We start from the raw sequence: 25,594 nt of genomic DNA on the forward strand, positions 1-25,594 counted from the left end.
GATACAATCATAGGAGTTGTCATTTTCTTCAACATCCAGCTCGTAGCTCCCGGTAGCAGCAGTCCTGATCAATTCTCCCAACAAAATAGTAATCACAGTCATTTAAGTGACAGGGCATTTAAAATTACTAAACTTCCCCCTCACCATGTAATCTTTATCTTATGGCTTCTTCACTCTTGAAGGTGGGAATACTACTTTGTATCCCTCCTACAGTATATGCATTTCCTTGGAGAGACCATCAACAATTGGTAGAATTTGGGCATATCTTTGATTTTTACAACAGAATTAATTCAGCTGTGCCTTGACAGACAGTGTAAGAGAACTCTTTCCCAGAATTCTGTCTTTACTTTGTTCTCATCCTACCCATCTAATTATTCCTTCCTGACGAAATGTCCTCAAGTTCCGTGCCTCTCACCTGTCTTCTTACAGGTTCCATGATGTGCTCTCTTTCTCTCCTCCCTCTATGGCTTTTGGTAAAGCATATAATTTACCTACTACTTATACGTTCAAGATTCCTGGAAATACAATAGAGTGTAGAGGTACTGTTTAAACTAAAATTATGCCTTAATTCTGGGGAATGTTTGATCATTAATTCATTACCTGATCACCACCTATTTTAGACCTTGGCCACGGAACATCGAAGAGTGCCTGCAAGGCACGCAAGCAGGCAATAATATTCTCCATTGTTGCATCTGATCGAGGGGAGCAAAGGAATTCCACACTAATTCCTGTAAGCATCAGAAGAAAAAACCCATATGTGCTTGAAATTTTAAGGAGTAATTTTGTCCATTACTAAGTAACCTCACAGTAGGTTGAGCAGACATAGAAATAACATTTTATATTAAGTGAATTCATCTCCTACTGCTACTATCTTGGGGCAAGAATTTCCATCAAAACAAAGAATTTCAGCTTCTAAACAGTATAAGACACAATTAAAACTGGCTACTAACATAAAGCAACTTCTGAGTAAAACACTAAACTCCAATGAACAGACAGGACAATTCATAATGAGTATATAGCAGAATATTTGCCTCATTGCTCTGATTTACGTAATAGACAGAAATAATGACAAAAGTAATAATAGTGCATAAACTCAAAGGCTGAGGCTTTATCTTCCCATTTCACAAAAATGCAACTACCACAACTAGATCACTAGCAGTAAGTAAATTACTTGAACCCTAAGCTTGCAAATCCTAGAGCAGATAAAACTATTTTCTTCCTCAGCTTTCATGACTCCTCAAGACTTGGGAGACAAGCTTCATATAAACTGCAATCCATATTCTCATCCCAGTTGTACAGCTGTAATTCCAAAATGTGTGATGACCTGGGAAATGGATCAACGTACACTGAAGAACAGCTGTGCAACAGAAAATGCCCGAGTTTTAAACTTCTTTCAGTTTCTCTATAGGAGTGAAAATGAACAACTGGAATACGTTCAAAAGCAGAATAAACAAGCCAGATGTCCATGGTAAAGTATGTGAAATTTGAAGCACTAAGTAGTAGAGGAAGCAAGGGGAAATGGGCGGCTTTCGCATCAGAGGTCCCACTTTTAACTGAGGGAGCAATGGAGTTCAAAAGGAATCTGGCTCTCTGCAGAAAAACTGGGATTCAAAAGAAGACAAAAGCAACTGGGTCATACAAACCCATTCCAAAAAGGGATTACAAAAGAAGGATACAAAAGAGAGATCAAAGAAAAAAAATATAATCACAAATGTCTAATTGTGTAAATTTGGAGACCTAGGACTGAATTAGCTGATTATCTTTTGCAATAGCAGAGGCTTACGAGAGCTTTATGTGAATGTAAGGAAACACTTTTTCACTGCTTTGGTGACTAAGCACTGGCACAGGTTAGGCAGAAAGGTTGAGTCTCTATCCATGGAGATATCCAAAAGCTGTCTGGACATGGTCCTGAGCAACTGGCTTTAGGTGACCGTGCTTGAGCAGCAGGTGGGCAAGATGACCTCCACAAGTGCCTTCCAACCCACACACTATTCTGTGATGTAAAACTGTACTTCAGTAATGTTGATCCATACACTCTGTAATTGTAGTGGTACAACCATTGTAAAATTCACCCTTGAACTTGAATATTTATGGGCAGAGCGATAAACATTTGTTTAGGGCTTGTGTAGCTCACAATGAATGCTTTTTGTACCACATTTGGAAAACCCTTTACAATTTTCTCACTAGAACTTAACATTCTTCTGACTGTATATTTTTCCAAGAGACAAGATAGTCAATGATGCAGTAAAATGTGAATAATTAAATATTTGCTAGCAGTTTTATCTAGTAAGAATTACATTTTGAGATACAGCATACAGACACTCACTAACCCAAGATAAGATGAAATCTGTCAGTATTCACATCCTCAGGTGATTTCACCAAGGGTCTGGTAGAAGAATCTTGGCACATGGTAGTTGGGGTGACAGGTCTAGAGAGATTTGTAACTCCTTCATCTGGATCAACAACAACGAAACCTGTGCTAGTAAGCCATAGTGCTGTAGCATAAAGTATCAATGCCCAGGAGTTGTAGTAATGAGGTCTGGCACTTTCAATTGTCTCTGCTGTATAAAATGTACCACCTACAAGAAAAGAAGTTAGTTTTAAGGATGTAACTTATTTTCAACTATCATATTTTCTCATTCTTAAAAGAGGATTCTTTTTATTGAAATTATGTTTATAATGTATTGTGAAAGTATGGAAAAAAATTAAAATTATGTTTATCATGTATTTTATGTATAACTTTTTCTTTTCATGTTCAATATTAAAATTCAGGGCACCTAATTTATATTTATTTGGAAAAAATCCAATAAATTACCTATTTCTTTTTTCCACCACAAAGTAACCCGACAAACAAGGATTCCAAAAACTACTTTTCACATCAGTGAAAAGTATCTGTTCTCAAAAGCAGTCCTGATCTTTAGATAGCACATAAGCATGCTTATTCTCTGTACAATTTAATCTTACTTACAAGTCAGTATGCTGACAAGTGGCTTATGAAAATACAACTGATTTGCCTTTTTACCTTCAGCAGGTAGTTGGGATGCATATTCTGAAGGCAAAGTTAAGAGAGCAAAATCCTGAAGTGCAGCGAGCCAGAGCTTGCTTAGTGTTCCAAGATCTGCCTGTACCAAGTCCAGAAGTCCACTGGCTGAAAATGTTGCATCTCTGTAGCTTTCTTCTGCAGAGTTTGCAATTTTTAAACAGTGATTGTGTGCATCACTTTGATTTTTCTGCTTTTCAACTGCAACTATGTAAACCTGTTGATATATAGATCAGTTATATAGAGAGTTCCAAGTATTAACATTTGGAAAAAACTACTGTGACCACTAACATGAATGCCTGTTGAATAGCTATGAGATTTCCTAGAATCTATTCCTGCTTGAAGTCCAGTAGGCATAGGTGAACAAGCACTTATTTTCTAAAACTTCTGAATCCATTTCCCAGCTAATCACAATGCAAGAATCTCTAAAAAAGGAAAAACTACTGAAATTCCTAAACACATCTGCAGTTAACTTCCCTGCTCTTAAAAAATAGTATTTTACTTATCCAGCTTCTGCTTCCAACCATCAAACCCTGTTATAACTATGGCTACAAAACGGATGAACTTACCAAATAATATACCTATAATCATGATCCCGAAACAAACTATTCCTAAAACTTCTTTTAACGGCAATGACATACTGCATTTGCAACTGACTTCTCAAAGTTATGTATTACTCTGTGCTAGCAGTAAAGAATGAAGACTACAGTCCCGCCTACTTGAAGTGCCAGGGCCTGAGACAGGCCAAAACTGACTTAGAGATGAGTCTTGTACTGTTCCTACTTGACAGGGGAAAATGGGCAAACCTTATACACAGATCAGTTAGACTGCTTGTGCTAAGTGTGAACCTTATACATAGATTAGCTAAACTGCTTATGCTAAGCATTGTTATGTCAAACCATGTATTTGAGACATCTTTTGCTAAATCTTGTCTGTTAAACCAGGTACTTAAGAAATTGTGGTGTACTCTTGTGACTGTCTGCAAGATATTTCAGAGACCTTTAGGAACCTCGCCCAAACTAGACCTGGGCTCTGGCCAAGCCCTGGTCTCAGGTGGTCGAGAAGACTGTCACCAGATGTTTCTGCAGGACAAAATATGCAAGTCATTCATATCCAGCCTACAAAAGCTGGACATCCTCACAGTGAAGATAGAGAACTCAAGCACGAGCGATGCACTGCGTAGGGTTTCCCAGTCACCAGGAGTGGTTCTCTGACCCTTTGCTGTGACTTGGGGCTCCCCAGCAAATGAAGGGGTCCGGATGATGGTAATGTGTTAGTGGGGTAACCAATGATGTGTCTTTCTTAATCACTATTCTTTGCTTGTATAGTAATAATTAGATGCATTGCTTTGCTTAGTTTGTTTGTTGCCAAAATGGTGCACGTGCTAAGCTTATTGCCACATTAAATGCATTATTTTGGTTTTGTGTTGCCTTAATTTTGCTAGTAGAGTAAGTCCATTCCCTCTGTTGGTGTCTGTGTCCTCTCTATTGCCCATCAACTGGCAAAACAATACTTTGCAAACTCTGGATGTTACCATCAGTAGGTTAATTTCAAGGTTAATTTCCCTAGATGCCTTTCTAGTTATGAAAAAGAGAGAACTGAGAATGTCTCAGACCAAGAGCCATCTTTAGTCTCTCCAAAATGCCCCTGGAGGGAAGTTCTTCTCAACTATAACGAGACATCTAGATTCAATGAATCTCAAGTTAACTTTGGTGAGTATTAGTCTCCTGCAGTTATGATTTCTGTATCTTTTCCACGTTTGCTAGTGGGTTGTCTCAGGCCAGCAACTATGCAACCAGCAAGTCCTTCTCTCACATCTCCCTGCAGCAACAGGATAGGGGAATTTCTCTAAACAAGAAATAGGTAAGATTCCAAGAGAGAAGGAACTGCCTAGGGCTTAAGTGAAATATTTGTAAATTACAGGTCGCAAAAGCTTATAGAAAGCTATATGGAATTTACTTTCAAGAACTCTAGTGATCTTAATTATAGGCTGGAACAGTCTACAGATCCTCACTTCTGACAACTGAGCCTCACAGGCTTCTGACCAGTGATAGGCTGTTACATGCTATTAAAAACATTTTCTTCATTTAATAATTTTTAATTGATCTCAGTACTTTATCTCTTCCTGCATAGATTAACTAATCTACTTAAATCTCTCAATATCAGCACGCTTTCAAGATTTTTATTCCCACTTGCTAGATTTTTTCCAATGGTTTTCCTGTTTTGCCAGTATCCTTTCTCAAGCATGGACATAAGAGGAGTTTTTCTACAAATGTTCACATAAAAGCTATCTATTGCCTACTTTCTCCTCCAAAACAGCTCCCTGACTATACACTGAAATATCACGTACCTACATAACATGTTCATATTTAGCTGGTTATCAAGCATCAGCATCCAAGGTCCTTATCACTACTTTCTAACACACACCTTTTAGAGATTTTGTACATTGTTCAACTTTTTGACTTATAAATATTTAACCTTCCATTTACATGTATTAAAACAGGTATTCATGTGGGCCGAATTTTAAGTAAACCAATGCAGTACTGAACTGACAGTATTAACTTAAAAGAACTATTTCTAAGACATGAAATGCCAATAGACAATGAGAAAAATGACACCTATTTAAAATGGTACATTCAGTGGACCATCACCATAGCCATTTACAACACACATTTTTAAATGAATATTGAACTATCAGAATATCTTGAGAAATTCTTATTTTTAAGTATGAGACATTGTTCTTAATGTATAGCACAATACCAATGGTTTAAGGAACAGTGTTTTTGTCAAGTTTACAAAGTTCATGTACTGTTTAGAGGGCCAGCACTTTCTATTTAATGAGGCATGTAAGAAGTTCCTCAAAAACTGTCTGAAAGGTTCCAAATCACCTAGCAGATATCAAGACTAATATTACAGAGCTGCTATACTAACCTCTGCCCAAGCCTTAAGCACAGCCAGTATCTCCATAGTTGAGGTACTTTCATTATATTGTTGATTTTGTGCTTCTTTTCCAGCCTGCACTTTGACCAAAGAGGACACAAGCAACTGGTGAACCCTTCGAAGGTCATTAAGATCACTGACTACACCACTTGCTATCCAGGCACTGCATACCTAGTGTAGTGAAAGAGAAACAATGAGGAACAAGAAAAAAACACCACTGGAGACTCTTTTTTTGTCTGTAAAATTATGAAAACCAGATTTCATTTCTACCAAGATACATTTGCTCTCAGAAAACAATAAATGTTAAATGACACTACAGTTTAGTAAACTTAAGTAATGAAAGCTAAAAACATTAGTGGGGTGTCACAATGACCAAGTATCAACTGCTACAAAGTTTCTCAAACGGCTTTAAACTGCAAAAAATCTTTGAGTTGTCACAATATAGAGGTAACATTATTTTGTGTGCATTGAGGATTTGAGGCTAGATGACTTATTTTCTTTTTCTTGTGTTGCGTATCAAGCAAAAGAAAAAATATTTCAGAGGGTCTATTACCTAAGATTTCTGACTTTCAACACTTGCCTGACATGCTTTTGCTGTGACATCAGGAGGAGTTTCAGGAGCAAAGGCAGGCCTAAGTGCTGCTCCAACCTAAAGAGAAGTTATGCAACATTCAATACATAGTGAATAAATACCTAAATACTTTTCATAATCAGATTTTGTTATAATTTTCCTTTACAAAGCACAGTTCCTCTTCTCACAGACTGTTTCAGTGAAGTTAAAGAACAGAGAAAACAGCTGAAGTCATACTTTTATTGTTTTGCTTACACTGAAGACATGGCTGTCTTTGAGAGGGGTCTTCAAAGTTGATCCTGTTTTTTGCACAGTCTAAAACTGTAACAGAAATCTCTTCCTTCCTGAATGCTTGGCTAGATGAGTAGCCCCTCCCCCCCCCAAAAGATGTTCAAAACAATGAAAGACTTGCAAGATGCTTAATGAGTGATACTTCCTTACTTAGAAAGAATATAGATTTAAGGAAACAGATAGCTGAAGCTGGTCAACTTTGGAAAGTGAAAAAAAGGGTGAGCACAAACCCCATTTGCTTAATAAAGAACACACAGACACACAGTTACCAGTTTGCAATGATTTTTTTCTACTCTCACTGTTGAAAGCCATTTCACTAAAGGCCAATAAAAATTTTCCTTACTGCTTTAGCCTGTATTTGAAAACTCAGACTTAAGTCTGATGCTCTTTGGAATGAAAGTGTAGTACAAATACTACAAATGCAAGTTTGTGAAAATAAGTGAAAAGGATTTGTTGTTAATGGCAATTAATGACAGCTTTCCAAGACCCCCTAAAGCTCAGACTTCACTTACGGAACTTCTGAACAAGATTTCAGGAAGTCATTACTCAAGTACAGAAAATCTATATCCATCTTCTTCTGGACTATTATGATATTGTTATGGGAAAAAATTAGAAGATAAAGACTTAATATTTAATTATTTCACATCTCTTCAACTACCATGGAACAACTGATCAGATCTATACATGCATATATTTAAGGGTACTGAAGGTTAAAAGGGAAATTATTAGCTCTACTTATGACCTGCTGGATGGTTTCAGACAGCAAGGACAGATGGGGTATTTTTAACCCTTGGTAGTTCCAGACTAGACCGAGGCAATTCTTTCCCACAAAGAAGCGCCAGTAAAATAGAATTCTAATGGCAAAAGTGAGGTTAAAGTAGGTTAGGATGTCTGTAAGAGAAAGTGATTTAATCTATTCAATCCCTGCTAGAAATTGAAGAATGGGAGCCAGATGAGGCTTAACGCAGCTTTCTGCTGTATTTAACACAAGTGCAGTCTGGAATGCAAAATGATTAGGACATCTTTTCTCTAAGTCTCAGTCAAGACTTAACTGAAATGGACCTTTTGAGTATAATCCATGCTTTTACCTCCTCTAGCTTATTTATTGGCCAATATCTCCAAGTGTGATCACTGGTATGCAAAGGCTCTTTACTTCTGAGCAGCATTTAAAATTACAGTTGTTCTAATATTTTCTGCAATACTACCACTCTTTAAAACCAATGCTTTCCAAAAACAACCTACCAAATGATCCATTTTGGTTTTGCTGTATTCAAGAGGGCAAAATGCCAAAACTTGAAAAACTCTGGAGCTAAGACATTATATGCCAACAGAAAAGATGATTTCTAAGGAAGTTAAGTTCAAAAATATTAACAATACTAATCCAATGCTTATGCACTGCAAAAGCAAATTCCTTTTAGTGATTGACTGTAACTCTAAACTTTTCGAAGTTATTAGCAATGGTGCTTACATTGGCTTGATACTGCTCCAGAATTACATGACCTGGAAACTCTGGTTCTGGAATAGCTGCAAACTTCCGAACAACCATTTGCAATGTTTGAAGCCCAGAAAGACGAAGTTGATCACTATGATCTGTGGCAGCCATAAAAGCCATACGAACCAAGTCAGCTAAATGCAATACTAAAAAGTCATCTGAAAAGAGAAATTAAAAAACAAAATAGTTTTATTAAATTTAGATTCAGACATAATGTGTTTTATAAGACTGATCCAAACATTTTCAAATTTAGCATTTTACATTTTACCTTAACATATCACTTTAGGCAGCTTACACATGCAACAGTCTTACTAGGATATTTGATGTTAGCTGATCTAGGTTGCTTTCCATTTACATGTAAAAATAAAGTACTTAGAATAAAGTGTAAATATCTTTACGTATGAGGCAGATTTTCTAAAAAAGAGTGTGGAGGAAAACACCTCCAGATAAACACAGAGAGGTACCAAGAAATGGCAGAGTTTATACTGGTAATTATGCAAATCATGGGGAAAAAATAAAAAGTGGTGCTTTTTTAGTCATACTCCCAGATACTAAACTGTGATGTTGTAGGCTGGTGCCAGCTATCACTTCTGACTGCCAGTGCTTATGCAGAAACAATGGCTTCCTACAACTATGCCATGGTACTATAAACAGGAAACTGAGTGTAAATGGTGCAGTACGATGCCAATATTTTAGCAAACAAAAATTGCTCTACACCTTAATAAATACAGGCTTCTAATCAGAATAATTAAAGGCTTAATTGATTACAAACAACAAATTTATTATGAACTTGCTAAGATGCAAAGAGCTAATATTTACTTTAAGCAAACCTTGCATTCTATTGAATTCTTTCAGTGCGTAACACATACCTCTTGAATCACGTTGTTTTCTTTCCTGAGCCAAAGTTATGTCAAAATGTGCACTGCATGCATGTTCACACTGGTTTATAATTTTACAAACACACTCTGCAGCAAAAACTCTTGTAGACCATCGTGGATTTCGGAAAGGATGGAACCTGTCATCGCTGTCAGATGTTAAAACAGATGCATCATCCACTTTGGCAGTTTCCTCTTCTTGAGTGGTGTCTACTGAAGCCACTGTATTGAAATCTGTATTTAGGACACAGGAGACAAAAACCAAAATATAATATTCTTTTTTACTGTAACTGAAAACTACATAAAGAGTCATAAGGAAATCTCTTCAAAGTCTATCTCTAGCCTTAAATTCCCTTCAATCTCGGTGTCTTTAGAATTAAAATATAACAAAACTGCCTACATTTGGTTGATATTAGTTGCTGGAAAATAAGGTCAACACCACAAAAGTAAACTAAGAACTGCAGTGAAAGAATCTTTTAAAATAAGTGTGACACATTAGAAGCTAGTAATGGTTCCAAATCAAAAAATCTAAATTCTTATTTTCCTCCTGCACTGCAGGTAAAAGAATTTCCCTTCTCCCTTCCCCTCCACCCCAATATTCAGCACAGCAATTAATTTTGCCTGCTCAAGAGTTTCATCCTGATATAGTAGGTCTGCATCATTCCTACTAGTAATAGAAGGGCCCATCTGAATATTTTTCTTGTAGGTAATTGCAAAGGACTCATGATCTCAAACATACTCTGCATTTTCATTTCTAATATGGAAATAAGTTAACTTCAGGACTATAAATCAGTTAGAATATGAACACGTAACACATGTCAAGATGTTGACAAAAACTTATTCAACAGGGAAAAGGCAATCAGAAGGGAGAAAGGCATATTCATTCCTCTGAAGGAACTAAGTTAAAGGGTCCAATCTTTCAATATGAAGGACGATGATACACTTCCTAAATGCCAAACTTTCAAGAAACATGAATACTTTTCCTTAGTGACATAAGGTACTTCTGCAGACCTTATTCTGATGGTGTTCTCAACTACTGTGTATTAGGGCTTACCAGCAGAGGCAGCAAGAACATCTTTACAAAGCTTCAGCCAAAAAGAGAGCTTTTCAACTGCCATTGAAGTCAGCATGTGAGTCAGAGTCTCTTTGATATCTTGGCATAATCTTTGATCCAGTTCTTTGTCCAGCAAGCCCAGCAATGCCCCCTCCAGGCCTATTTCTCTGATGTTCACATCTGCTAAGAACAAAGTGTGAGCTGAATACTGCACATCATAAAACTGCAGTAATGACAACAGAAACCTCACTGTAGGTTGCACGTGGGGTACCTTTTGAACAAATACCTTCTAGCCCTGAAATATTTTCAAAACAACTGTATTAGCTGTTTTCATACTGTATCTGAACACAAAACAAACTTTGAGTTTTTACAGAAACACAGTAAAAACAGGAAGAAAGTTACCCCAGAGGGGAAAAAAAAAATCCTACTCTGAATTTCACAGCATTATCATCATCATAGCATCTGAGCTCCTGAAAAAGATTACCTTTGGCCATATGATATTTCATAGTGATTTAATTTTCATTTTGACTGCTATTTCACTTATCTTACTTCATAAGGTAATTCTAAAACAAGGTTTTAACTTGAAAGGGAAGTTAAAACTATTCTTCGACAAAGCACAAAACCAGACAGACACACAGAAATAATTTGTTAAATTACTGTGACCAAGTTTTATTTGCTTGATATTATGAATTTTACTTAGCAGCAGTTTTACAAAATGGCTATGGTCTATATTTTTTGAAAACTTCCAAACAAGCTTGAACTGAAATCTGAAGTGAAATCATTTATTACCACTATCTCCTCACAGAAAGGCCCATGAGGATGAACTAGTGATCAGTCTCAGGCCTTTTGGCAAAAAGTTATTACAACAGCTACTGGCTAGATAGGCTCAGCTTTCTCTGGTATTCCACTTGCATTTTCTCATTTTCTTCATTTTATCGTAAGTTGGTACTATAAAGAGAACTGAGGGAGAAAACCTTTTTGAGTTCAAGATTTCAAGAGTGTAGCAAAGTTTTCATAGCCATAGCAGACTGAGTTAAAAATTCACTGTCAGTGTGTCAAGCTCTTTGATCTCAAAACGTCAATACATTACCTGGAGTAAAATCTTCTCTGCTCTCTTTTACTGATGCAACAGCATATTCTGACACTTCAGCAGCTTCTCTTTGCACAAGCTGACGTAAGCAAGCTACCACTGCACGTCTCAGCAGTAAGTATGAGCTACAGAGATTCATCTGAAACATGCAAGAAGATACAGTAAGATGGCTAACAAACCTCTACAGCGATACCTCAGAAAGGCTGGTATTTTCTGAATAACTGCAGTTACGGCAAATCTGTTATGTCAGCAAACATGTAATTGACGCTCTTTTTGCTCAGCTTTTTTTTTTTTTGGTCCTACCCCCAAATGAAAGGGTTTGCAACACCTGTAATCAATTTTAATATATCAGTGCTTTTAGCATTTTCTCTCCAAAGGCAACTTTTAATACTGCTTTGGGGCTGAATCCAGCTCCCAACCAATATTGGTAAAAAGACCCCCATTAACTTCAATGACAGGTGAATCATGGTCTCAATGAACAACTCTATTCTTTGATATAGGACATACATATATAATGGACTTGAAAATTCAGTACAAGAGAAAATCACTAAATCATCCTCAGATGTAATGAGAGAAATGCCAACGTAACCAAGGGTGAGATAGTCAATCAGGCTTTAGTAAATCTGAACTCCATGCATGAAAGGAAGTTTAAAAGAAAGGGCGAAGAGAACACTGTTGCAGTTTCATTGCAAAAAAATATTATACACTCAGTTTACAGCAAATTATGTTTTAGAAAAGGTGAGAGAAAGGGTGAGAGTTACTGGTGAATGTATCACACTAAGACAGGTCAGCTCTTCTGAGCAGTTTTTAGCAAAAAGTTCACAGCACCACCATCTTTTACAACTACTAGGCCAGTGTTTTTTTTATACTAGAAAATACATGATCGTAGATTCATTATTACTGGAACAAGGAAAATCACTTAAAAAACCTAAGACATAGCCTCAAGGTTTTTTTGTTAGTGTGGAGCTTTCTGATTTTTATTTTCTTGCTTTCAATTTTAAGAAAATCTGAAGGGAATCCCAAAGATACGATAAATTAGCTGTGTGGTCAAGCAAGATGGCTGCACCAATACTTGTGCAGATTCTTTTAAATTAAGTGTAGGTTACAAAAAAGAAAATTATTCTCTATAACTATAATTGTGTTCCCTTAGCTATTTCCATCCTTAAAATAGAGCTGAGTGTCTGCTGCAGGAAAACCTTGATATAAGACTAATGCTCCTCATTTGGCAGCAACAGGCCAATATATGTTAGTCAAAATGACTAATATATATCAGTTAACATATATTTAAAAAAAAAAAAACAACTTAAGGACAAAAAGAGGAAGCAATACAGAATTTCAGCTTTGTTAGATGAACAAAACTAAGCTTCCTCTTTGGAATTTCTATGCATGCACATGAATCTACAATACTCAGATTTACAGATTTAATACGTAAAAAGATACACTCTCTGCATAATTCTTTTACAAGAAATCTGACTCAACAAGTATGTCTGCAAGATAGTTTAACTGAAACTTTATAACAAGTGAGGCTTTTAATGCAACACTTATGCAAGCAGGCTACACATTTTACTTCAAGTTGGACATGCATAAATTCCGTGCTCATTTTTAATAGGGGAAAAAACAGAGGACCCAATTCAGGCTACCAAATAACTCAAGATGCACATTTTTCATCTCTCTCATTCTTCCACATTCTAAGCAGGGGACAGGACTAAATGACAGACACAAAATGCAAGCATCACATTAAAACTTAAACAAACAGTCCCCTTTCTCTGCTTAACACGTTAAAACCAAAATTGTTCCTCACTAAGCACATAAATGAAATGTATGCCTGCCATCTACAGAAAGTTAGGAAGGATCTGGTTAGGATGACAACAAAATGTCACTTGACATGCTAAAAGAAATTACATTAAAATGGTTAAAAAGAAAGATAAAAGATGAAATAAAAACACCACTGCAAACTGCAAACGTTTAGGATTAACAAGGCACAGGGACCTACCAACACAGAATTATCCAACAAGATTTCCTGCACAAAAAACAAACGACAAACCAGTCATGACAAAACCAAAATATAGATATCACAGTGATATCAACCACACATGGAGACTGTAACATGTAAATTCAGCATATATTAAAATTCAGAATCTTACCTCAAATATACCAGAACCCTAATTCGCTTAGTTCATTTATATTTAAAGTTGAACACACTTAAATTGCAATCCAGCTACCTCTATAATTAGTACTTAACCAGTACCAAGCCAACAGTACAGCATAGTTATTACCAACTTACACTTATTGTGTTTCAAAATATCTTCAATATCTTAGAGCTGAAAACTGGCATTCACTACGTTGAGGAATACTACATCGTAAGCTTACATGGATAGGCTCTTTGGAAGTCTGAGCTTAACTGAGCTAGTTTCAGAGTTAATTTCAGACATGATTAAAAGCATACAATTTCTATTCTGCTGGAGCCAAGAATTCAAACAGCAGGATAAGCATTATTGTTAGACACCCCATGAAAGATCCAACTGATCAACACTGAACACTTTCAGAAACTGAAGAAGGGAAGCTAGATGATGACAGGCACATGTACACAATTATAAAAAAAAGTAACACAAAAAAATGAGCCACTGAAGCAATGTATCCATTGCCTAAATCATGTTTTACTAGTGCTAGCAAAGTCACAACCTGAACTGTCCAAATACTTTGGAGACCTGAACCATCTCATCCTCTAAGGGCTGGGAAGACAGGTGGAGGAGGCAGCTTGCAGCTGCTCGCAGAAATTGTTAGCATGTCTGACGAGAGGCAGAGAGTGAGGGGAGGAGGACGGGGGGAAGAGACGAGGGGAAGAGAGAGAGGGAGAGAAGAGGGGGGATATGAGAGAGGAGAGGAAGGTAAGAGAGGAAATAGGGTGAAGAGGGTTATGCTACTAAATGCTACTAAAAAAGGAAAAAAAATTCTTTGCACATTTGTTTTCAAATTGAGAGAGAATTCATGGACAGAGGGGTAAAAGATCACTCGTCTGACCACAGATTCTTTGTCTCTCCTGTTTTTCTGCCCCAAATAAGGAATGCAGTGGTGAATATTCACACTATCTAGTGCCTAGTTTTTATGTGCTACTTCAAAATGCACTGCAAAGGAGGACAGTAGCACCTCGTTCTCCAACTTGCAGACATTTAAACTCATGAAGAATGACTAGTTGAGGGTCACCTTCCGAGCAAACAGCAGAGTCAAGAGCAGATTTCAGATCCAGTAATTTATTCTGCTTCCCTAGTGAGATGGTGATTTAGTGGGTGGAAACTACATGGATGGATGGCGAGTTCTATAATGCAGCATTCTGATGGTGCAATTATCTTCTCACAGGCCTGAAAAGCACACACTCAAACCCTGTTTATGATACTCTTCAGAGATATACTGGCATTTACTAAATTGTGAGTGTCACCAATATTCTCCCTAGTTGTAAAACAAGATCACGGGTGTGGGAAAAGTTGACCCACGTAAGGCCAGTGATTTCTTTGGATTCCCACCCCATGAAGCCCAGAATCGTGTCTGGGTTAGAGGGGATCACACACGTGTACAGATGAATGAACATACACACTTGAGCTACGAACCATGCTTTTTCTTAATTGAGTAATTTAACATTAGGATGCTCATAAAGTACTGTATGAAGTACTTTGAGACCATTTGTAAAAACAATAAAAATCAGTAATATCGTATAAACAACTTCATAATTACATCCTCTGTATTAGTAGGTACTTGATATTAGTTAGAGACATAGAAGCAGACTGTACACAGACTTAAAAATGATCCCAAATGCTAATACATACCCTGAGCAAGAGAGTGACTTACATGATTTTATCAATGTAAGAAAAACTGGTTTTTACCCAGAGAAGAGAAAATAATTCTTAGTGTACGTTAAAACAAAGAACACTTCAGACTAGTTCCAGTTCTTCTGCAATTAGCATATTCATGCCTATCACAAAGTGGACTGAAAGACTTGCAATTTTTCCTACCTCCCACAATCACATTGCTAGTCAAATTGAATAAAGAAAACCAGAGGAATCTAAACTTTATCAAAAATTAATATATGGTCAGTATGGATACACGAGCTACCCAGTAGAAGATGTGAATAAGAACTGTGTTAATAGAGACAAAATTAAAACAAAACCCCGTCATACTTTACTGTCTTTGTGGTTTTTTTGTTTCTAACTAGCCCACAAAAATCCACCAGGGCTAATAACTACCAGAAGATTATTTTAAACTTTTTTTTTCTTAAGTGCTTCAGAACAAAAACTATTCAAAGACAGAGAGATATGGAGCGAAAACAGAAAGAAACAAAAAAAAAAGCCCCACAGCAAATAAACTCTCCCACCTCTTGTCAAATGGGATTGAAAAAGAGTTTTGTTTATTTTTTCCAAAGACCTGGTTTGACTATTACTTACGTAACTGTCAGAAATTTTTATACTGACTGCCAAGATGTCAGTACACCAAAGTATTAGTGCTACAGAAATCACAAAACAGAGAAATCTATAATTTTTCAGCATCATGAAAGAACAAAAAGAAACCAAACAATTCTCAGTAATCAGTACACACAAATATTTTTAAGCAATCTTTCACCCAAGGCATAAAAAGCAGCAGAAGGAAAAAAATGGTCAGCATAAAATAGCTGGTAAAAATCCAGTAAAAATTTGTAATGAATGGTATATCCTGCCAGACAACTGGCCTTAAGAGCAGCAGAATGTGCTCGTAAGCAGTTCAGAAGGCCAAGATTTCTACAGAAATCTTGTGCTCATCTTGTAAAGGGGAAGCAGAAGGTGAGGGGAAAAAAAAAGAAAAAATACAGAATACTTGCCTGTAGGAGGACATGAAACACCCCTACACAATGACCAGTTTTCTCTGGTTAAAGAAACATCTGCATTTTTAAGTGTTTCCGAACGAAATGTTTTAAAATACAAGGTTATAGACTAGTAAATATATACTCACACATAGGCAGCTTACAAGGTTAGACAAGTTGACGTGTCGAGGAGCAAACATGTGAAGCTGCTGAAGGCAAGAGATGGCTTGAGCCTGAACAAGGCAGTCAGGATTATCCTGCATCACTGCACAGCCCAAGAGGCAGGAAGTTCTTAAGGCTGAAACTGTTGTACTGCTGCCTATATTTGGAATAAAAGAAGTAGAATTTTGTTTTTGGTTTTAAAACATCTTTTTTTTTTTTTTTTTTAATAAAAATGATAACCTGTTTTTTCCTAAGCCAGCCAACATTCATCCTCTTGAAGGATGACTTCTGTCTCTGTGCTATACTTCGATATCAACGAGTAATGATCACGCTGCTCTCTGGAAATTTCAGTGTCCGGCTATCTAAAAGGTGATTTAGATGCAAATTTTTAATGTGTGCATCACAACTAAGACACAGATTGGCTCCTAACTCTTGAAATATGAGTACCTTCTGCTCTCATGCTAGAATTATAAGACGTAAAAGTGTTTAGAATTGTAAAATGTAAAGATTCATGTAAAAAATTTCAGCCCCAGGCAAGGCTTGGAGAACCAGTTCAAACAAATGAAATGATGTCAAGAAGACACACTATTTTTAGAAAACTAGCAGTCATGTCACCTTGATTGCATAAAGTCATGGTCTGTGAAATACTGTCTTAAAATGTGGAAAAAAATCTTAGCATCTCCTTACTGGCTACAACTGCAAACACACATTCAGACGATGTTTAGCACTTCTGTTGCTAATCCAAACCAAGCTCATGTATGTTATATACCTTGCAACTCAGGGCCCAGCGTGGTAATGAGTGTATTTAAACAGCGACCAAGGCTTTGGTGAACTTCAGCATAAGCAGGAGGCACAGTCAACAACAACATGAGAACAAGAGACAAGGTAGGTTCCACATGCACATGATACAAGGGCCCAGCCAAATCTACTATCAGTGACAGAGAGTGTAGTGCCCATGCCTGTAAAATAAGAGAAGTAATGTAATTTTTATGTGATAAACGTAAGATCTTTTGAAAACTTGATAGTTCAAGTGAAATTGAGTAATGAAGTGCAACATAAGTTGCACTTTTAGGTTCCAAAGGAACAAATGGAGAGGTTATAGAAAGAAACCTTAAGAATCTGATGTTGAATAAGTAATTTTGAATATTTTACAAGGAACCGTATATTCTGCAAAGCAATAACCATTTCAAATATGTCATTGTTAATTGACAAAAATTTGAATTTAACAGTAAGTTAATAGTGATTATTATTCCTTGAATACATTTTCCTTTTTTAAAAGTTTCTTATAGTTCCATGTGCAAGAACAAGAGAATTGTGAAAAATACTGAGTTGCTGAAGCAACCTATTGTTTTAGTTGCAGTTACTTTCCACCAATAGCCACATGTGTTTCATGTCAACATACAGTTCTTCTCTGTGTAAAGATTTCGTGAAAAAAGCTTTAAAAATTCATTAACTGAGATTTAGACAAACACATTAAATACACTCAATGTCTCTTAAAGCTATTCTGATAGATAACAGTTTTAGTCACAGAGAAATAATGTGAATTAGTCTTCAAAACTTCTTGTATTATTCAAGGATGTATATTCACCAAGTTCTACAGCATATATGCTACAAATCCCTGTTATTTACTACATGACCCTTCAACAAAAAATGTGATGTAAACATTGTAGAAGAGACAAAAACTAACACAAACAAAAAAACTTAGTCAAAGTCAAGATATAGGTGAATGTGAAATGCATTAATTCCTAAAACATGAGATACTGTTTCTGAAGCCAGTATATCTCACACTTATCAGCCTCACTGATCATTAAATAAGAAGTTCCCACATATCATCATAGTTGTTGCTAGCAAAGTTGTTGGATTTTGAGCAGGGGCTATCTTCTACACTGCCTTTGCTGCTCCAACCATTACCTGTGAGGTATACCTAAGAGGTTGTGAAGTGTTACTCTTACAAGAAAAGAAATCTTATACCCCAGACTATAATTCAATTAATTTGTAACATAACATTTTTATATAAGTGGCAAGTACCTGTACATCAGGAGAAGTACTGTCCTGAGATAAAGTATACAGGATTCCAACACATGCATTCAGGTGCTGAGTAGAACCTATTCCTCCTAGGTACCTATACAGACATCCCAGAGCCAAAGAATGACCTGTTCTTGATACCACATCCCTAGCAGATTTTAGCCTATTAATTGAAAGAAAGTTGTTAGTTTAATCAGCAAGACTCTTACTATGCAATAAGCACATCTACAAATGAAATTTCTGGTATATAATCAGCAAAACATTTAATTAGACATTGTTATATTGCCAAAATTCTAAGTTCATATATCATTTATTATCTGAAGAAAGTAGCAAAGTTATTTTAGATACACTTAAATGATGTTGCTAGAACAGCAGACAATTTAATTTATTTGAAAGTCTACATGGTTACTTAGACAATCTTCTTCAAGACCATCAAAACTAAGAACTTCATGCAGAACTCAGGCAGTGCTTTCTCCTGTTAATTTCTGAAGTGACATCAAATTCATGAAGGAAATCATCTTTTAAAAATTATCATAATAATCGCTAGGTAGATTTCTCAAACATTTTTATAAACTCAACTAGCAACCACACTTCTGTTTGAACTTACTTGTCAAAACTGACTTGTGCTAATCCGGCAGTGAAGGCGCTGTCAGAAACCACCTGTGCCAATCTGGCCAAACACTCTGCAGCAGCGCATCTCAGGAGTGGATTATTGCTTTCCAAAGCACCCATTACCAATGCCAGGGCAGACCTTCTAACTTCTTCTGAACCTAAACTTCCCTTGCAGTTAGCCAAATGCTAAAAATAAATATTAAATATATTAAACAGAATACAAAGCAGAATGAGCTTTTCTGTTATGCAAAAAACACAAGACCTGCCGAAGGAATTTTATTTTCTTCCCCTTTATCTGAGGAACTCCTCTCTTTTTATTTGCTGTTTTGAGTTAGACATCTAACACCACATAAGTGTACATCACAGCACAGCATTATAATATCAACATGACTATTTTAAGAAATACTGGACAGATTGCAGTAGAACACAATAAACCAACACATAAGCATAAAATTTAGGAAATAATATCAAGAAGAAAACCAGTGAGAATGGAAAGACACAAAGAAAAATCTCAGTCCAAAATAAGAGTATGAACAAAAGCTCTAGCAGCTATCTGGATTCTATATTAAATATGCTTCAAATACAAATATTGTACAATGAAAGCTCTTGCCTACTCTGAAAACATTTTGCCTTATTAAGAAACAATAAGAAAGGATTAATGAAAAGTGCACATGAATGGAGGAAATTATAAATAAACCATTAGGGAAATGCAACAAATGGCAGATAGTTCTGAGATCACTTTTTTTTACCAATTGTTAATTTTTATTTATACAATAAGAAATTTGAAAGGGACAGTGATAAAGACAGAAATGACACAAACAGATTTTTTCCATCTCTCTCTTATTTGAATGACACTAGTAAGGATGCTGGTATACTACAGTGTTTCCCTAAAACTAACATTAAAAAAGGTGAAAACTAAACAGTGACTCCTTAGCACTCAAGAAAGCTATGACAACACAAAACAATATATTATCACAGAAAACACGATTGATCTTCACCTTGGCTGTTAATCAAAACAAGAACCTCTGTGTAATGTGCTGGTTTGGGCTGAGGTAATGGTAATTTTCTTCACAGTAGCTGGTATGGGGCCATGTTTGGATCTGTGCTGCACACAGGGCTGATAATACTGAGTTGGTTTTGTTATTGTTGAGCAGTGCTTACACAGAACCAAGGCCTTTTCTGGTTCTTGTACCACCCTACAAGTGAGCAGGGTGGAAGTGCACAAGTTGTTGGGAGAGGATGCAGCTGAGATAGCTGACCTCAAGTGACAAGAGGGATATTCCATACCATTTAGCTGTTAAAAGAGTTGTTTAGCATAAATAAGTTTTAAGTAAAAGGAGTACATAGAGTTATAAGACTGTGTGATTTAATTTGCAGTTTGCCTCACTTAACTGGCTTAGCATGAGTTGCTGAATTAGCTGAAGCCTTATGCTGATAGCTCTGAATTTACATCTACAGATGTTTTCAGCTGGAATATAGTTAATTTTCGTAGTAATTTTTCTAATAGCAGGTACAGTGCTGTTTTGTCTTCAGACAAGAAGAATACTGAGAACACACTGATGTTTTGATTGTTGCTAGGTAATGTTTATGCTAAGTCTAGGGCTTTTTTAGTTTCCTGTGCTCTGCCAGAGAGCAGGTGCACCAGAAGCACAAACCAGAATATCATGAGACTGGGTTTAAACCACAGCAGCTGACACATTTGAAGGAACAGGTATAACTATATTTTAGTAACTGAGAGAGAGAAACAAAGGAAAGAAAGGACAGAGAGAGGAGATTTACCTTCAAGGAAGTAGAAAAGGCTGACACAACATGTAGTTGTACTATTTGTTGTCGTGATCCTTTTGTTTGCTTTATGGAGTTCAACAATTGTTCTAATGCCTGAAGCCTTAAACAAAAACAGAAAAGAAACCACAGAATTGAAAGCTAAGAAAATAAATCAAAATTTTAAATTTTATTTTAAAACCCATAAAAAGCCTATGTATTACAGAAACAGAGGTGGAGCAAATTAACTCTTGAGCATTTTCCTTTAAATGGTATTCCTGTCTCCTACAAAAAAATTGTGTATTCTGTGTTAGAAAAAGTATGATCATGATCTGGGGTCTAACTACAGTTGGCTTTGAAAATATAAAGCTGTTTAATTTAAAAATAATTGATCTGCTCTAAAGCCGCATTCAAAAATATTACCAGCAGCACACAGAAGAAGCAACAGCACACAAAAATCTTAAGGAATTTTATGCCTGAGCACTCAGTGTGCTTATAAATGTGAAACAAACCAAAATGCCATGTGTGCAGTAGGAAGATCATGCACATAAACCCAAGAGAATTTTGTGATCCCTTTGGAGCATTCTTGTACCTTGACAGAACTGTGGTAAGACAAACACTCATGTTTCTTCCCATCTACTTTTTATAAAGAATGAGTCAGGATGAGGGTTCCTTATGCTGCAGCTTCCTACCCCTTTCGTCCTTCTTTGTTTCTAAGGTATTTAGTAATTACGTATTAAGCAACACAAAAATAGTGAAACAGCTCCTAAAATACCTTCCATTTTGATCTGGCTATCAAAACCATATTATTCATATGGTTTACAGAATCCACTTATGCAATTCACTATTTTTTCAGAACTGTTTTCTTCTGTATTTAATGTCAACCACTGTGACCATCTCAAAACATCTCCCAAATTCCCCAGCAGTTGTAGTTACTACTTTACCTGTGTGATTCTGCTATATGGGAAAACATAACTCCAAAAAGTCGAGTTGCTGCACTGATAACAGATAATGCAGGAGGTAGTGGTTTAGGTACTGAGTCCCCTTTTCCAGCTTTCTCATAAATTGCATAAGGGTCATATTCCAGGCTGCCACTAGCTATGCTGCTACCTAAAAGGAGCTGTAAGAAAGAAAAAAGGGGTAGCCACATTTTTGACCAAGTCTAAATTAGCACAGACCCTAATAACAAAACTGTATGAAACTATAATTCTACCTTTATAACAAAACAAAAGTACCTGCTCTTCAATAAATCGGTGGTCAGTCTCCTGCAGTAAGGGACCGAGTAAAATGAGATCATTCTCATGACAAAGCGGTGGAAGCAAGAACGTAGAGGCATCAATCTGGCTATCTGGGACAGTCAAATCAGTCACTAACTCTTTCAGAACAGCACAGAAACTTCCTTTAAGTTAGAAGAAAAATATGCGAAACTTCTGGTTAATTACTCGCAACTCTGGGATGCAAGATATTTATACCAAAATAGCAACATTCATCTAACATTTCTCTCAAGTCTTCAAACAGTTAAGTGGAGAACCCTCTCTGTTACAGGGGAAACAACAGAACAGTATCTGAGATAAGCAAGCTAAGCACATACAGCAATCTAGAAGTTGAAAAGCAAAGACTTTTACCTTTACAGGAGGCACAGTGCCATACAGGTGATAATACAGTAAATTAGTTACATTTACTATTAATTAGAGGAAAAAAGGCAGTTATAAACATAGCTGTATTTTCTTCTACTTCCTGAAAATTAATGCTGTGGAATGTATTACATGGGAATACTTGGACTTGGCAAGCAGAGGTAATTTAAAACATCCGTAAGTTTGATAAATAACAAAATCTGATGAGCTTATTCCCCTGTTTTATGAGTTAGCATGCAAAAAGCAAAGCAGAAGGAATTTACTGTAGGTTACATTATGATAAATTACACTGGTAGTTGACTTTCACATATTTTTGTACTTAATATTTCTGACAAGGTTGTACGTTATACATAAACAATAACCCTGGGCATTTTGACTCAGACTATTTTAGGTCATTAAAATAGTCCTTGTAGTGAGAGAACATTTCCAGCACTGAACCACATGTGATGAGAAAGGTCTGGTTTATAATTAAGTTGTGTTCAAAAACTGCAGAACTGATCTTAAAGAAGCACACAGTCTTTATACAAATCTTACATAAGAATTTACCTCCAGAGCATTAAGCTTGCAAAGTCAAGTCCTCAAGAATGGGGAAATTTCAGCACTAAGAGGAGGAGCTTAACTCCACACATCCAATTCTTTGCATTTAATTTAGATGATCACACAATTACCTGTTTGCATTAAAATTGCTTATCACTTCTCAACACATGGAACTTCCAAAAAATGGGACAACACAGTTATCAGCACCCCATAAGCATAAGAAGAATTAGTCTAGTTGGAGTTGGTAGCTACAACCAGCTTTTTTACCCTTTCTGATAACTGAAACTCTTCTGAGAAAGCTGGCTTTCTCTCCCCTACTTACCAAACTCCCAGCCTCATCAGCCTGTCTTCCCTGCAGGCATCTGTTGCTTTGCCTGCCTCCCTGAATAATTAAACAAGTATGTAATTTTCCAAAATGCTTTACTCAAATCTAAATGCAAAAAAGTTAACACTATCAAATATATTGCAAGGTGCACAGATAGTGTGTGCAAGGGACAGAAATTGAGCCTTTTTAAAAAAACATGGTAGTTAACAACTAGAAGTTGTTCTTTCTTTGTTGCTCATCACAACTTTTTTTTTTTTTTTAAATCTCCTTCCTATGAAAACAGCTTTTAAAACCAAATGTAATTGAGATACCAATTTTTTAACCAGATAAGAATTTATTTTAGTCCCAGACACTTGGCAACCCTCAACATGTCAAACAATATTTTCCCAATGTAAAGCCATTCCAAATTTTGAGCCAAGCATGCTGTTCCAGCATTCTAGCTTTTCATCTCACCCTATTAAGAAATAGAAGTGAATGCTTGTATTCAGTTTTATGGTTTAGACAGTGGAACGTAACAAACACAAAAAGCTGAAGAATGAAAAGGAACTTAATGAGTTGTCTGACAAAACACATTATTTCAGACAACAGAAAACATCAACAAATCTAATAAAATTCAGACTACTGAAATTATTTGTGTGAAGTTTTCAATTTGGACATTATAAAACTTCTTATATTAACTAACAGGAAATAGCTGTTTAGCCTCAAAAAGATAAGCACATTATAATCCGAAACTAATGACACATGAAAATGATCACAAATATGATTTGTCATCTTAGAAACAGAAACAGCTTTCCCCAGCTTAAAAAGTTCATACTTTGGATCAGATAAAATGCAAAGCCTCTTAACTGTTCAGACACACTGGAAGACAGCAACTAAAACATGTTCAGTGTATTTCACTGATGTTCAAGTTCACCTAATGAGTTCTTTTAATTTCTGCCATCGCTGAATTAATGCAAAAAAAATCAGTTACTATTCATGCACACTCATGGTAGGTCTTCGTAAAATTCTGCTGTTTGAGCTGATATTGATTTTTAGTGATGAAAACAGTAAAAGAAAATGCCTGTAAGAGGTAGAAAGTGAGCAGGAAAGGACCAAGCAGAGCCTAAACAAGTCCTACTGTCTCAGAAATCTAAAGGCTGGAATTGACACAGAAATTGGGATGTATGAATAAAGGATCTGTTTTCAACAGATGTTTTGTTTTGGTATGGGTATTTTGTTTTGTTCCTCTTGTGCTAAAGAAAACAAGTTTTGCAAATACTAAAAGCTTGAGTTACAACTCAAAAGAAAACAAATACAAAAGAAATAAAACCATGAACTGGTGAAAGTTTCTCATTCAGTGTGTTATTCTGAGCCATGCAAAATGTGACATTCTGTGCAACACAGAAGTACTCCTAATATTGTTCTTACTGAAAATGACTGAATTTAGACATTGAAAAAAGAATCATGGGTTTCAAAATGGTGTCGTTTTCCTAAATAAACTATTTTTAAAAATCCAGGTATTTGCAAAGACAAACAGTTTCTCCATGAAGCTTTCATACTGGAAGTAATATGGAAAGAAGGTTTCAAGTTTTACCTTAGCAACTTTTCATCACATTTTTAAATGATGCACACTTACATGTTAAAATACATAGCAGACCTTGGAAATAAGTTCTGGCAATGTATGCATTTCCATTCCTTCCTCACTCTCATACACATGGGTGGATATGTCTGAGACTACACCTGGCAAATTACTGCTTTGATTCTAAGGCTATTTTCAAAGCTTTCAGCAGGGTGACCACTTATTTATATCAAACCTTTCAAGCTTTTTCTTTATTTATTGGATCTAGAATGCAGCACCCTCAGCTACGATGCTCTCTCACATGAAATTTGCAGGTCACACTTAAAACAGTGTATTTTCAATAAAGTTAGAACATACACAGAAATCTCAAACACACCAAGAAACTGCCAAACCCACACCAAATATCTGTATTCTATAAAATGTTACCCCTGTAATAAAGGAACAAAAGGAATAACTTGCTCTAAGAGATGGAGGTGTAATTTTCAATCTTTAAAATTCAAGGCACAAATCAGTATTATACTCCATGCTTCAAGTGTTATATACAGACTTCCAATGTGACATCAGCTTTAAGGCATAACTCAAGGATTTGTCCCAATTAATTCAGCTGTTACCACTAGATGGAGCAGATAATTTGAGCATGGATTCTCTCCACGATACAGAGGACACAGCTAATTTAGACCCTGGCTGGGCCATATTGTCTCTGTCCTGAAAAAATACCCTATAAGTCTCTTTACAGCTGTGAAAAACACTATAGTTCCTTACTGCAGTCCATACAGTACTGTATGGAAACAATTCAAAG

General features: G+C 36.2%; 1 protein-coding gene across 4 annotated transcripts in view; it reads right to left on the bottom strand.

Annotated features, from left to right (window-relative positions):
• HEATR5A (HEAT repeat containing 5A) overlaps window positions 1–25,594 on the bottom strand; it is a 54,156-nt gene that overhangs the window by 9,048 nt on the left and 19,514 nt on the right. For 2 of the 4 annotated variants that reach the window (XM_027878773.1, XM_027878776.1), the window contains 17 exons: window positions 21,977–22,140; window positions 21,686–21,861; window positions 20,760–20,865; window positions 18,976–19,166; window positions 18,372–18,531; window positions 17,113–17,302; window positions 16,331–16,500; window positions 13,347–13,373; window positions 11,354–11,492; window positions 10,264–10,443; window positions 9,204–9,443; window positions 8,311–8,492; window positions 6,561–6,629; window positions 5,972–6,151; window positions 3,023–3,257; window positions 2,331–2,579; window positions 601–728 (listed from right to left, as the gene is read on the bottom strand). In XM_027878773.1, coding sequence (XP_027734574.1) covers window positions 601–728; window positions 2,331–2,579; window positions 3,023–3,257; window positions 5,972–6,151; window positions 6,561–6,629; window positions 8,311–8,492; window positions 9,204–9,443; window positions 10,264–10,443; window positions 11,354–11,492; window positions 13,347–13,373; window positions 16,331–16,500; window positions 17,113–17,302; window positions 18,372–18,531; window positions 18,976–19,166; window positions 20,760–20,865; window positions 21,686–21,861; window positions 21,977–22,140 — 2,786 coding nt within the window. The remainder of the gene's footprint in view (window positions 1–600; window positions 729–2,330; window positions 2,580–3,022; window positions 3,258–5,971; window positions 6,152–6,560; window positions 6,630–8,310; window positions 8,493–9,203; window positions 9,444–10,263; window positions 10,444–11,353; window positions 11,493–13,346; window positions 13,374–16,330; window positions 16,501–17,112; window positions 17,303–18,371; window positions 18,532–18,975; window positions 19,167–20,759; window positions 20,866–21,685; window positions 21,862–21,976; window positions 22,141–25,594) is intronic. The other 2 variants (XM_027878774.1, XM_027878775.1) reach the window with 2 other exon arrangements.

Source organism: Empidonax traillii, unplaced genomic scaffold (genome assembly GCF_003031625.1).
Source record: "Empidonax traillii isolate 1590-97213 ecotype Southwest subspecies unplaced genomic scaffold, ASM303162v1 scaffold45:size3623477, whole genome shotgun sequence".
NCBI lineage: Eukaryota > Metazoa > Chordata > Aves > Passeriformes > Tyrannidae > Empidonax > Empidonax traillii.